Source organism: Numenius arquata, chromosome 12, assembly GCF_964106895.1.
Source record: "Numenius arquata chromosome 12, bNumArq3.hap1.1, whole genome shotgun sequence".
Taxonomy (NCBI): Eukaryota; Metazoa; Chordata; class Aves; order Charadriiformes; family Scolopacidae; genus Numenius; species Numenius arquata.
Genome location: NC_133587.1, coordinates 5,539,163 through 5,553,273, shown reverse-complemented (window position 1 = coordinate 5,553,273; position 14,111 = coordinate 5,539,163). Strand labels below are relative to the sequence as shown.

Below are 14,111 nucleotides of genomic sequence, written 5' to 3'. Positions count from 1 at the left end.
AAAGTTGGATTGTTTACTCCATTATCCTGATCTAGCCAAGGCTGCTAGTTGGGGAAAGGGATTTCTGGTAGTTATGTGACTTAGGGCTTTATTTTACGATATGGAAATGTCCGACTTGGAAATCACTCTGGATATTTTTTGTGTTTTATTTACTCACAAAGCAAAGCTTTTCACTATGGTACTAAACAAAGTAGCTAATCTACATCTTTTGAAAAGCAGCTTTCTCGGTCTAAAGAGCTACAGTTATTTACTAATCCTATTAATACTATCCCTCATGAAACAGGAAATTCTCAAAACATATACATAAACTCAAGTGTGTTTATGTCTAGTGGGCTAATGCTCAGTATACTTTGCAATGTCAAAACCCTGCAACACAGAGCTCTTGTCATCGTGTGTAGGAAAGCTGTTTAATTTAGAGACAACATGATGAGCAAGGTGGTCTTGGACAATGAATTACACATCAGGACTGATAAAGACTGGCGTGAGTAGGGATTGAAACAGCATAGTGCTAAGGAGCACTGGTAATTTGAAGGGAGAAAGCTGGCACAGGGTCTGAAGATCATAACATATGGACAAACTCTGCTTTTAGGGTAGCAATTTTAAAAATTGAAAGTGTAATAATTAGGATTACTTTATCTGGGAGGGGGGAATTGTGATAATTTGATTGTAGTCAAAAACTGCGTGGAAGGAAAAGGTAGAATTCGTTTCATTCTGGCAATCAGCTGCAGAGCAAAATCAGCTGAACCAGAGCTGATGCTAAACAGCCTGTAACAAGGCATATATTTTTAATGGTAAATATTCCTTAGGTTAACTTACTGAAAGGTATGGTGAATTCTGTTGTTCAACATCTGAACACTGAATTTCTTTTTAAATGGTGTTTCATCTCAGTCAGAAGTTGTGGGCTCAATACTGCAGCTGCTGTATGATCTTCCGTGGCCTGGACTGGATCAGTCAGCCCAGACTTTCAGAATAGGTGTCAGGAAAATAAAATCCATTTTCAGACAGGCATAGAAACAAGAGCTGGTGTTTCTATAAGAACGAGATAAGGTGTCTTCATGCCTCACATGGGTACTTCCGATGAAAGTTCTCTGATTTGTGTTATTTTTGGCCGTCGCTGCCTCTGTTACAATTACAAAGTACAATCAGCTGGGGAGGTTTTTTTGTCCTTCAGCACCTGAGTCTGCAGAACTTCAAGGGGTAGGATTGTCTTTTGAAGTCAGTGTACTCTCTCTGAATGCACAGCAGGCAAGTAGAAAAAATCCAGGGAATCAATTTGTGTAAAACTGAAAAGCAGGGGGGAGATATCCAGGGGAACATTTCCATGGTGGTGTACCAGGTGACTATAAAATGAAGTCAACTAAATAGATGGGACTAGAAGAACGAAGTGAAAGTAGAGCTAGAAAAAGGCAAATTGTGTGGAAGCTTTATGGGTATCAGAAATAGCTACTGACAATAGAAAATTTGGAGTAAGTGGAGGGGGGTTATTTTAATGTAATGGGGCGAAGAGGAAAAAACTAGGAGAATGCATACAGAATTTTTGTTTTGATTCACAGTCGGTGATGCTGAGTTCTTCCCCACACCCTCCAAATATCTTCTGTACCTGTGTTTGTAAAAGGTGATGTGATGAACATACTATAGTATATACAGTCTGTATATACACAGTATGGTGTGTTTGTGGGGGTATGTATGTATACATGCAAATATATCTGTGTGTTTGTATGTGTGCATATATGTATAAATATAAAGACCATACTGGATTTAAGATGCGGTTTAGGGGAATTTTTCTGATTGTTGACTGTACCTGAAAAATTGTGACTTCAAATCCTGCTGAGAGCTGTGGGGGTTTTTAGATGTTGGTGGTTTTTAATATTCATGGCTTCAAGGCACCTTTAATAAGGTGTTAAAGCTGTGCCCATATGAATTTGCAAACCCTCTTTGATAATGCATCTCTGAAGGATGAAGTACAATCTCACTTGAGGTTTTCTGGACTGCCTGGCACTACACTTTTTCTTGAAATACAGTTTAGTTCAGCAGGTTAATATGCAATTTATTGCTGTGTTGCTTCCACTGCTTAGGTTTTTGTTGTGTGTCACTGTTGGCTGCTGCTTTCCTCGCAGACGAGAATTCTTGGGTTGTGGTATATTAATTTCAGTGGTTTAGGCAGGGAACAAGAGATGAAGTTTTCGTTTTTCTGCCAGGAAACAAAAATGCTGGTATTTCACATGCACACAAGTAGCAGGAGACAGCGATGGGGACTGGGCAGCGCAGGGAGGTCTCCTGCTCTGCACCCTGGGCAGGGCAAGAAGATCCGGAACAGGAGCATCCAGGCACGGTGTGTCATGCTCAGGTCTATAAATTGAACTGCTGATTAACATGGCAAAAAGTGACTAACTGCACATCAGTATTTCCAGCTGTGAGTCGGTCCTGCCTTTGGGCGTGGGATGAGAAGGAAGGCTGTTCCGTAGTGATACAATAAACTAACGTTGCGGTGAATCTGGTTCTGGCTCAGGGCGACAGCTGTGTTTCTTAGCATAATGCAAGTGTATCATCTCTTCACTATGTGGGTACTTGTAGCTATTCATAATTATAGTAGTACTGCAAATCAAATCATACTAAAAAAATAAAAGCAAATAAAAATCATCCAAAGTTTATATATTATGTTTTATGCATTTTACTGAAGTGAACCAGTCTGTAACTACTCTTTTGCTTAGCAATCACAAGCATTAAAGTGTGTGAAGAGAGGTGACTATATAGCTGTTTGCTTGTGCCTTAAATGTTGATTTTTGTTGTGAACATCATTTGCGCCCTCCCAAAGTTTGCTGTGGGGAGAATATGTTGGCAAACGAAGCCAGGTTTCTTTCCCATTGTACAGCAGCAGTCTGGGGTAATTCTGAGACAGCTTTTAAACTTCGCAAGGGTCTGGTAGATGAGGAGATGGCATCTCCAGCAGCTGGAGAAATCCTCTGCAGAGGCCTCTGTTGCTGATTCTTCTGTTGAACACCTTCAAGTTGTGCTCAGTAAAGAGGAGAGCGATGAGACAAGTTACAGTTTCAGAGCCTGTAATTGTGCCGGGAGCAGAAATGCCATCTCTGGTGAAGTGTGATAAATGATGCCACAAAAGAAAGAAGCCTTGTCAAATTTAAAAGAGCAAGACTGTGAACAAATTTAAGGTATGAAAATGAACTGAAGCACTGTCTGTAAGGAAATATATCAAGCTCTGATTCCTGGACTGCATCTTTCAGGTGTGTTGGTTAAAAAGCTCAGAACTGTTGGTTTAGTGCTGCTGCAAAATAAGGAAAATTGGCTTTGCTGTTTGTTTTCACTGTGCTTTTGAGGTGGGTTCTGTTGCACTGAACTTGGGAAATGAAAGCCGTTTCCCTCTTTCTTATCTGACTTCTTGCAGGGGCAGATTGGCTGTGTGGCTGTTACGTGCCCCTGAAGGCATTTGCTGTGCTGGCTGTAGCTCTTGAGTTCTGCCAGGTACCGGAGAACGTTCTCTCCATGTGGTGCTAAAACACACGCTCCTGCAGTCAGGAGCTCAGGCCACAGCTGATGTGTTGTGCACCTGTGGGCATTTCTGCGTTCTTCTCTGCAGGTTTGTGGCTGCTTTGCCAAGAGGCCATTCCAGTCCAGTGCTGGGCTTGCACTGGTTTGCCTGGCAAACCAGGGGACAGCCACCTTGCTGTCAGGCTCCTGCAGCTGCCCAGCTGCACTAGAGCAGACACAGCTCTCTTTCCAGGTGGCACGTGTGTCCTAGTCCAGCAAGCATCCAGACAAACTATTTCAGAGGAATTTGGGCTCTGGATGAGGCCTCAAATATGTGTCATCTCTCACAATTCAGTTGAAATTGCATGGAAACATGCAAGTTTATGGATAATTCATGTCTTGTTTCCAGTTCTTTTCTCTCTTGATTTTTCTGTGCTGGTTTGTCAGCTGCCACCTTTTGACCAAGACTACTTTTATTTCTAGGGCTGTGAGGTTTCTTTAAGGCAAATTCATGTCTGTTTTGCAGAGAGACTTTTTAAAATGTGCTTTCTGTGAGGTTTGGGTGGTTATAACTGATGTAGAGAAAGCCCCCAAATTGAACTGTTCTGCTTGGTGTGCTGACCAGTGCCTTCTACCACCGTGTGAGGAAGATTATTTCATGCTGTATAAGCATAAATCACAGGATAGATACAGTTTTGAAACTGGGCTTATTCAAACCTGACACTTGAGAGAACGTGGAACGAAGTGGGTTTGAAGGCAGGAGAAAAGTGCTGATGCACTTGAAACCTTTTGCCTTGGAGAAGGGGAATTTTGAACTGCTTTTGAAAAGGCCAAAAGGAGTTGCCTGGGGGGAGGTGGAGTGAGTGCTTATGTAGTGTGTAAACTGGGATCATCTGTACAGTCATTCTGGAGCACAGGACTGAAATCAAATGGTAGGCTTTTTCTAAAAGTTACCTAACATTATCTATAGTAAAAAAAATGTTGGGTTGCCCTCTAGGTGTATGCATACTGGAAATACTGATTAATAATCCACGCTTTCTTAGAAAATAAAGAAAACCTTTGGGAGAGGGCCAAAAAACAACAAACAAAAAAACCCCCCTGCTGTTCTAATTGTGATGGGCTGTGCCTGAATATTCTGTGCGGATGTAAGACAAGGGCTTACCTGTGCTGTTCGCATATTCACTGAACAGGAGCTTGACTGTCCTTGCTTTAGAAAGCCTTTCATTTTTGTAACTTTCTCCCAACGCCCTTCATATTGGTCATTTCTTACAAATACGCTGTTATTGTGACATTTGTATTCTAACATGTTTTAATGAGTATGTTTTAAAAGTACTTTACATAGGTTAAGGTATACCTAATCAACCTGCTATATTAGTGTTGTATATGTAATGTTTTTAAATAGAGATCTGATAAGACCGTATAAATATAAGTCCAATCTCTCAGCTCACTACATTCTCTTTTCAAATCTCTGTCGAGCCTCTGGTGCATTTTTTTCCCTGACTTCTGTGGTCTTTCACTTTCATACATCTGGTTCAAGCTACAGCAGATCAAAACTGAGACTGGCTGCTCTCCCTTGTCACTTCCTAAGGTCTCATTAATGCTTAACTAGATGTTTTTCAATAGATGCGATTGCTGTGATGACTTACAGCATCACAGACCCAGAACAGGAATGGAAGTGTCCAGTGCAAATTCTAAGCTAAAATAAAATGGAAGTCTGTGCTGTGTGACTTGACAAGGTGAACCAAGCGGCGCAGCAGCCCTCAGAATGAATTTCCTGTCATGTCCATTACAGTCAGTTTTATAACGTTCAAGCAAAGCTTCTTTTGAATGAAACACTTCTGTCGGATTCATTCGGTGGTGCTTAATTCTGATTTTTGCGTTTGTTTCAAGGACTAGGTATATAATTCACTTGGCCGCTGTGGGTGTAGAATCCTGTGCACTGACAGGGAGTGTTGATTAGTGAAAGCATTCATGTGGCACAGTGCCAGCGTTTTCTGTATCATCCTGAAACTCCTGCTTATAGGAAAGATCTCATTATTTTGCCTAAAAAAGCAAATAGCATCCAAATACTATTAATCTTAATGAAAGCTTACTATGCAGCGAGGCAATTAGCTAGACACATGGAGTACAAACTAAGACCTCAGAAAGCAGTGGTTTTCTTTTAAGTGTACTTCATATTTTTTTTCAGTTTTATAGAATGGAGGGACCTTATGCAAAAAATCTGCGAGATGCAGTTTCAAAGCATGTCATGTAAAGGGGCTAAATGGAAAACATGATTTTCCATAAAACCTGCACGTTGCATAAGGTGGCCACAATTTGGTTTGTGGAAAAAGAAAAGCCCCTGAACCTGGGAGGGTGTTACATGTGTCTGCATGTTCCTGAGTGGAGCTGAGGTATATTCCTGAACAGTACAAATGGAAAATCCAAATAAACGTGCCTTACACCTCGTAGGAAGGTGACAAGATCCAGGATACATCTCCCTGGGAGGTGTTTCTTTGATGTTGCAGAGGGATTTCAGAATTCTCCCCTTCTAGGAGCAGCCGCCCAGAAGGGACCAGCTGCCTCCAGGCTGTGCCTTTGATACCCCATCTTTAGATCTTTGCCTTGTTCTCAGTGTGATGTGGTGGGATGTCCCTGCCAGGTGCCTCAGTACGGTCAGCACTCCCTGACCCAGCTCTGGCATCCAGTCTCTCCAGTCTTTTACTGCTCTGCCACGAATCAGCACGACCTCTCGGTACCGGAGCAGATGGAAAGTGTTAAACTGCAGGAGACAGTTCTCTACCACAGTCTGTGTGGTGTATCCAGTCTGTCAGGCAAGTATTTATCTCTTCTAGGAAATCTTGGTTCCTGGATTACTCGCTTAGAACATTGTTTCCATTCCTGAATTTAGTGACGTTTTTCTGAGTGTTTGATGGTCTTGGGACTGTTGCTGCCTTTTTTCTCTTTTTTTTTTTTTTTTTAACGTATAGGATTTGGCCCTCACAGTTATAACTAGTCCATACAAAAGTTTTTTCTTAATGCCTGCGTTAACCTACTGGTAAGGTAGAACTATTTAAAATTGAACAGAGATGGCGGTCTCAACGTGACTTGATTTCTCTTTTTTTTTTTTCTTCTTTGTACAAATGTCTTTTCAAATGAACAGTGTATTTCTGATAGTTCAGTACTGCATGTAGCTCTCCATGTAGAGTATCCCTGAAAACGGGGATACATCAAGAGCAATATTTTTGTCAGCATTTTAAGCTCTTAATTTCAAAATCTGGGAACAGGTTCCTGCTGTTAATGTATAGAAGAATTGCTCCTAAGTCTGTACGTTTGCCATAGCATCGCAACCAGAAGGGAAGTACAGTTTGCACACAGGTTAGTGGTTCTTCATTTGTCAAAGTGTTTTCTCAGAGCTGGGCTATCAAGCAAGGCATTGCAAGAATTCTCGCTCCCCTAAATAGTTCTATCAGGAAAGAAATATTGTTTGGATCTAATACAATTGTAATAGTCACACAAATCATCTTCAGCTAAAAAAAAAACAGTGTCGTAGTCCTAATTGTCCCCTAGAAGCAGCATATCCTGGTCTTCCTGTCAGTTTTGCTCTGAAGATGGCAGTTCATTGGTCTTCCCCTGGAGGTAGACATTGCATTTTACCTGTTCTTACAGAATTCTTGTGTATGGATCTTGGCAATTCAAGCAGTATTTGAGGTATTTTCTTGGCTTATGCTTGGAATTTTCACCTTCTACTCCATTTATCAGAGTTGAAGGACTTGCCAGCTGCCTTGCCCTTGATTTCTTTCCTATCTTTAGTAAGAATTACTACAGCAAAAAAAAAATCTGCGGATATTCACTCTTGACAGAGTTTGGCATTCTTGAGAATATGCTACCCTTTCTTGCCTGGCTTGGTATCCATCACTCCCTGACAATGTCCTGAATTATGACTTTTTTTTTCTTTTTTTTTTTTTTTTCCCAAGACAGTCTTCTGTGGGAGAGGAAAAAAAAAAAAGGGCAGTCTCTGAATTCAGCTTCTTCTACCTTCTGTCTATAAGGATTTGGAATACAATAATACAGTAAATATTTTGCTGTCTATATCCCGTGTGTGGGAGCTGGGGTTCTGCTGTCTCTCTGCCTCGCAGTAATCGTCACCTCCTAGCCCTGAGCAGAGCATTCTGTTTTCCATCGCTTTCTCCCCACTGTTGGTTTCCGTATTCTCTTGGAGAAGTGCGCCACATGTCAAAATGCAGTAGTATTTTCAAGGCTTTCCTCTTTTATCTGCTTTTGTTCTGTATTCATGCTTAAAAATCCCATTCCTCCCCCCTCTCCCCCCCCCCGGCTTTTGTTCTCCATAACCTAGCTTTCTTGACTTGTTTCCCATTTAAGTATTTCCCAAAATGATGTGACCAGGAATGTGGGGTGCATTCCTATTCTGATTCTTTGTCTTCCATTAAAAGAAAACAAATCCTTTCAATCCTAGATCGAGTGCACCTTTTCCTGAGTTGGTTTTTTGTTGTTGTTCTCCTCTGGGCTTGTGAACAGAACACTTTAGTTTATGAAGCCGGTAGAGCTTTGTTTGAACTCGATTATTTCCGTATATATCCCATGTACATTAACAGAAGTGTTTGGTTTTGACGGTATGTTAACTCGCTGAGCCTCATAAAAGGAGTTAAGTTTGAAATAGGCTGTTAAAGGACATTCTTATTTGGTGCTGGCAGGAAATTTATGGAATATATTTACATAGCCATTCCAGGCGTAGGGGTATTCTGAGTTGTTGCAATCGACCGCTGCTGCTCTTACTATTTTAATTCAAAGTAATGAAAAACAGAGGGTGTAAACTCATTGCTTGTAACCCCACAGGAACTGCTCTGCTTTGATATTTGGAGAAGGTGAAGAGAATTTCCATCATTGAGAAGGTTAGAAAGATTGGATTGAAGTTGTAAACTCTTTAGAAAGATGCTTTGATTAAATGTGTGCCTATTTATTTGATCTTCAAAGATAAAATTCTGGTCTCTGGTAAACTGTTCTCTTTGGCAAGTAATTAAGAAGTGAAAAGTAACTTAATATTGCAGCTGGCTGTATGGAAGCCTGTTCTGTGTACGATTTTTCTTCAGCTCATTGTTTCCTGCATTCTGGAGATGCCATGGAAAATACACCATACATAGTTGGGTAGAGGCTGGTGCATTCCAAAAGAAATGAAGTGGTACTGGGTTTTTTATTACTTAAATAGCTGTCTTCTGTGGCTGACATAAATGTTTAGAATCACAAAGCTTTGAAAATTACATAAATGTCAGTCTTTAATTGAGCTTCTGTATTAGATAACTTCTGTTGGTCTGCTCTTAAATGGCCTCTGAACATAATTTAATATGGTGCAGTTCTTTCTTTCATTTTCAGGGTCCAAACTCTTCCTCTGTCTTCTCATTCTGAAATATTACTCGCTGCTATATGGTGTCTCTCAGACTGGGGAGATTTCTGAAGATGGATAGATATTTCTTACTGGAGTTTCCATGCCCAATCCAGACTCCATTTGTGGAAAAAGTCCTTGCAACTTTCCTCTTCAGGGATTTTTAACTTAATGGTTTTTTTCCCTTTGTAATAAAATTCTGAAAATTTTAGTGTTTATGTTTTGCTTGGGTTCAATCCAACGTGGATGTGTCTTTCTCTAGTTTACATTTAGGGATCATACACATTTGTGTTGTTCGCTCACGTGCCAGTCCCGTGGCACGGTTTCTGTGGGTGCTGTCGTGAGTGGTCTCAACAACTCATGGAGGAGACCCTGTTTCACCACCAACACTTGGTTTTGATTTAATGATTTAAAAGTTAAAATCAGATTATCTGAATATTCAAAATTTGAAAAAAAAGAAAAAAAAAAAAGCATTTTAGCAGCACAGTAATGCTAATACCTCTGATGTTCCTCAGGCTGCTGCCTTTGTCAGCAGAGGGGTGTCTGGGGAGCGCTGTGGCAGTGGGTGGAGGTCAGTAGCCTGGGGCAGAATACAAGAATAGAGCAGGTATGTAATGGCACTTCCCTCAAATACTCTACCAGGCCCTGGTGGGTGCAGGTTTGGGGACATTTTACGTAGATTCTGTTACAGTAATTAGGGGGTTTGGGATGCCAAAGCTCGTGACGGGCTGTGAATTTGGGTGCGGACGACAGGGTCTGCAGTCATGGCAGCAGTTGTTCAGAGAACCAGTATCTTTCCGCTCTCTCCCACAATCCTCACCTGGAAAATACTCTTGGTTTAACTAAAAGCACTGTTAATTAACTTGTGCTTAATCTTCATTCTACTGTTTCTCTCCCTCAGGAATATAAACAGAAGCTTGCTCGGGTAACCCAGGTCCGCAAGGAGCTAAAATCCCACATCCAGAGTCTTCCAGATCTGTCACTGCTGCCCAACGTCACAGGAGGCCTGGCACCTCTGCCGTCTGCTGGTGACCTGTTTTCAACAGACTAGAACAAACGGTGGCCCCGGTTTCCATTATTACCAGCAGAAGTTAAGAAGACTCTGGTGTTGACTGGAAATCCAGTCTTCCAAGATCTACAGTAGGAAGGAACTTGCAGACCCTGCTTTCAGACTCTTGGCTGCTCCTGCTCGCCCTCTCTCTGTCTGCACCAGCTCTCGCTGAGGGGAGGAAAAAGGGCAAGTTTTTGTGAGCTCTAAAGGGAGTGGGGATAGTCCATATAGCCAAACTTTTCTCATATTTTTCCATGCTCTTTAGTTGCTGTTTACTGTTAGCACTTGTTATCCCCACAGAAGTCATGAGAATCATGTACATACATACCTGGAAAGTTTTCAAAGAAAGGTTGACCGTATAACATTTTTCGCTGTAAAAGTATCCTATTATTTCTGAATAAGTTTTGTCTGTCTTGGTTGGGTTTCTGAACCTCATCTCTGAGAGCAGTGGGGTGGCTGGTGGGCTCGTAGGGATGTGCGTGTGCGGGTGCTGTACCGTGGCAGCAGAAGAAGGTGGCATCTACTGAGCAATGGTACAGAGAAATACTTTTCTTAAATCCACAGTCCCTCCTACACTTGTGGGACTGACGCGAAGATAGTTCCTATTTGGTATGTACATAAATTGAAACTCACCACAGGCAATAAAAATAAGCAGCTTTTCTTTGTGAATTAGAGATAGCTTCATAATTTACACTCTGCTGAGCAATGCAGAACTGGGTATTACCTAAATGACAGCAGAAGTAAATTTTGTTCTAGCTACCTTAGATTTATACCACATTTTTCCTCTTCATTATACAAAATTAGATGGTCACAGAAGCTTTGGTTTAACGAACTGGGAGGTTGGGGTGATGTGTTGCAACTGGTGATATCCCAGTGACAGGCACTGTCTGATCTACTCTGAGGATGGTGACGTTGGAAATACTATTTCTCTCCGTAGCTTTAGTGAAGGTATTTGATGAACAGAAGTTAAATGTGGTATAAATATTTATTTATATAGAGAGAAAATAGACCCGTATATATGCACATATCCTGTATGCACATGTACCATGTCCATGCATGTAGATATTAGAAGGATGTACTTAATTTTGTGTCACAGATTATTGTGAGTTGATTTTTATAATCGGGAAAAGTTTAAAAGAAAAAAAAAAAAAACAAAAGAAAAAAAAAAAAAGCAGCAAATTTAAAATACTCTTAATTCCATTATGTTGGTGGCTAATATTTTAGCTGCCATGGATGTAGTTACGTTTCAGTTTGTGTGTTAGGTCTGACAAGCTGGACTCTGATCACTGAAAACCATTCCAATTTGGATAACGATTCTGTTTAAATTTAGCACCTCTCACTAGAAAACATTTGAAGTTTCTGGAAACACTTGATCTGATAATACAGGTTTGGTATCGCAGAGGCTGAAATTAGTTGAAGTGATGTACTCGTGTTTGCGCCTCCCCGTAGTCTTAAGCTGCTGTTGTCAAAGACATGAGAGGAAACCTACAGAAATGCAAAGCTTGTTCTGCGTCCTCATTAATTTATTTTACAGGGTATTCAGTAGCCTATTCAGCATTCAGTTGAAATAAATAATACGGCGTTTTTTTGATCATTAAGTTGTTAAGAAACTCATATCCTTTTCTTACTGACACTTCGTTTTGTCCGAACTCCTTGCACCCTTGCTACCCGGCCAAGAAATGTGCTTTTAGTTTGCAGGAAATCTTCCAGTGGTAGAACTGTTCTTTCCACGCATTGGTTCGATTGTACAGCCCTTCATGGTCCAAACGTTATTTAGATAAAGCACTGTACGTTCTCTCTGCTTTTGCCAAAAAATGAAAAGCAAAAAAACCCCCCCACCCAACCTCGAAAACCCAAACCAAAAGACTCCTTTTCTATCCTGTCTCAGCTCATGGAGTTTCCCTGAGGCTGTTTTAACCAATAACTATTTTGACCGTTTTTTGAATGTGTATCAATTGTAGGACAAAAAAGCTGTCATAAAAAAAAAAATTATGTAGACAAATGCGTTGACATCTCACGCTGTTGTTTTGGGCAGAACTTCTGTGAGAGTTGTATGTCTCTTTTTCTTTTTTATTTTAATTGAAATGTTTTGATTTCCTTTTTTTTTTTTTTTTCTTTTTCCAAATATATGTGTGTGTTTTATTTTGCTTAATTTAAATGAAGTCTTGTGGTTTTTAATTTTATTTGTTTTCCTTTTTGGGCAAAGGGCGTCTGGTGAACTGGGTGACATTATCTCGAGGTTAAACAGATTTCCCCAAGGTGTGTCTTTTTTTTTTTAACAAAAGGTCAAATCTGTATATGAATTGATTTAGGAATTAATTTAGACATATAGGCTGCCATTTGTGACAGCAGTATATTCTGAAATGTCTCATAGATATCTATTTTTGAATAAAGAGGGTGTCGTTGAATAGCAGTGGTTCTACTTTGTTTTTTCCACCATGCAGGTGTTGCTCTGACCCACCAGGGCTTGTGGTTTGGGGGGCGTTTTCCCTCTAAAATCGGAGGCAGCGGCTGCGGAATGGTGCTTCCACGGGGGTTTGTGGACGTCGAGGATCATTTGAGTTCGTCGAGTCACAGTCGCACTTTCTGACAGCTTATAAACCAAATCAATATGCAACTTTCTCCAGTCATTATTGCGGCAGACAAAAATGAAATATATTCCCCTGTGCTAACCTCTGTTTTGAGGGGTACAAGACGCAGAAAACCAGCTTCTTAATTCATAAATTAATTTAGGTCATATGGAGGACATGTATATTTTTTTTTTTAAGAGTAATTATTTGCAAAGATACAAACAAAAGCCAAACCTGGAAGCCAAGAAATGGGACTTTCCTGGCCAGGCATCAGGAGCTGCTGTTCCAGCAGGATTTGTGCCACTGCGTAACCAAAGCCTTTAGAGGAGCGGGGGCTTCACCTCTTACTGGGTGTTAATTCTCTCAGATGTTTGGGGGGGGCTTAGGGGTTCTTCACTCCAATTAACTCCTCTGCAACGCTCTCTTTGGGCAAACTGAGCCATTGTTTCATGTGCCTTGGAGTGTATCTGTAAAGCTGCTTACGTTTTTGTACCAACTTAACAACTCTTCCATTAAAGAGACTATATTTAGTGCTACTTTCGGAAAAGGCGTGCGGGAGTCTGATACGCGGCTTTCTGCGCGTCGGAGGGAGTCTGATGTGATTCCTTTCGGTTAAAAGCCACCTTTGTATCCTGTTTGTAGGAATTAGAGTGAGGTTTTCAAAGGCGTAAAATGTGTCTAGGTACTGGATGTCCTTTCTTGCCTTTGAGAATTATTTTTTTTTTTTTTTTTAAGAACTGAAACAACTGTCTCCAAAAATATTTAACTCTTCCGCAGCTTGCCGTGCCGTTAACCCCTTCTGCGCCCTGGTGTGGGGTCCCTTCGCTCTGTGCGTTCTCTGTGTAACCAACTCCTCTTCGTTTACTCCTCTCTGGAAGGTGAGAACTCCATCCTAGTTAATTAACAGGTAATTTTGGAAGATCGCAGGCTATAAAGGTGATGAGAAATCAAGGCTGGAGCGCAGCCTTTCCGTAGACGAGGAGGAGGAGGAGAGCGGTCGCTGCCTGGCGCCCGACGGCTGGCCCCGGGGCAAGGTTGCCTGGGGCTTTAGTCCAGTTACTCGTTGATGCATTCCCTGGCCAGCTCTAAACTTTGTGTGTGTTTATCTTTTAAGATTAGATAGAAAAAGTATGAGACGCACCTCCTGCCATCCGGGAAAAAGAAATGACCTTGTAAAACACATGAATGGAATGTCTCCGTAGGTACTGCAATGGTCTGTTACTGCAATGAGACTGGGACCCGCGTTTGCCAGGGATTTCACTTTTTTTTAGGGAAGCGCCACCGGCATCAGCTGCCTTTTCCCTCTTTGAACTTCGTGAGGGTTTGTAAGGCTGGGGCCCACCAGGTTTCCTAGGGCTAGTTGTATTTTGGAGGTTTTTGGATAAACAAGCAAGGAAAACGAGCCAGGAGAAGTGGGAGGCTTTGGAAGCCCTGGAGGTGCAGTGCTATTCCAGTACCATGACAAAGGATTTTGCATCAGCACTGAAGTATTATTTTTGTACCACCTTGGAGAGTAAATTCTTCTCTCCGTAGCCAAGTAAAATGAAAGTGAAGTGTGAATCAGCGGTTTATAGAGGAGGAGGATAAAAATGTTCTTGTTAAAATATGGCAAGTAAAGGGTCTC

General features: G+C 41.2%; 1 protein-coding gene across 1 annotated transcript in view; it reads left to right on the top strand.

Moving 5' to 3' along the window:
* RPRD1B (regulation of nuclear pre-mRNA domain containing 1B) overlaps positions 1-12,323 on the top strand; it is a 28,782-nt gene extending 16,459 nt beyond the window's left edge. Inside the window, exon 7 of the mRNA XM_074156984.1 lies at positions 9,768-12,323. Coding sequence (XP_074013085.1) covers positions 9,768-9,917 — 150 coding nt within the window. The 3' untranslated portion in view covers positions 9,918-12,323. The remainder of the gene's footprint in view (positions 1-9,767) is intronic.
* Positions 12,324-14,111: the final 1,788 nt, after the last annotated feature.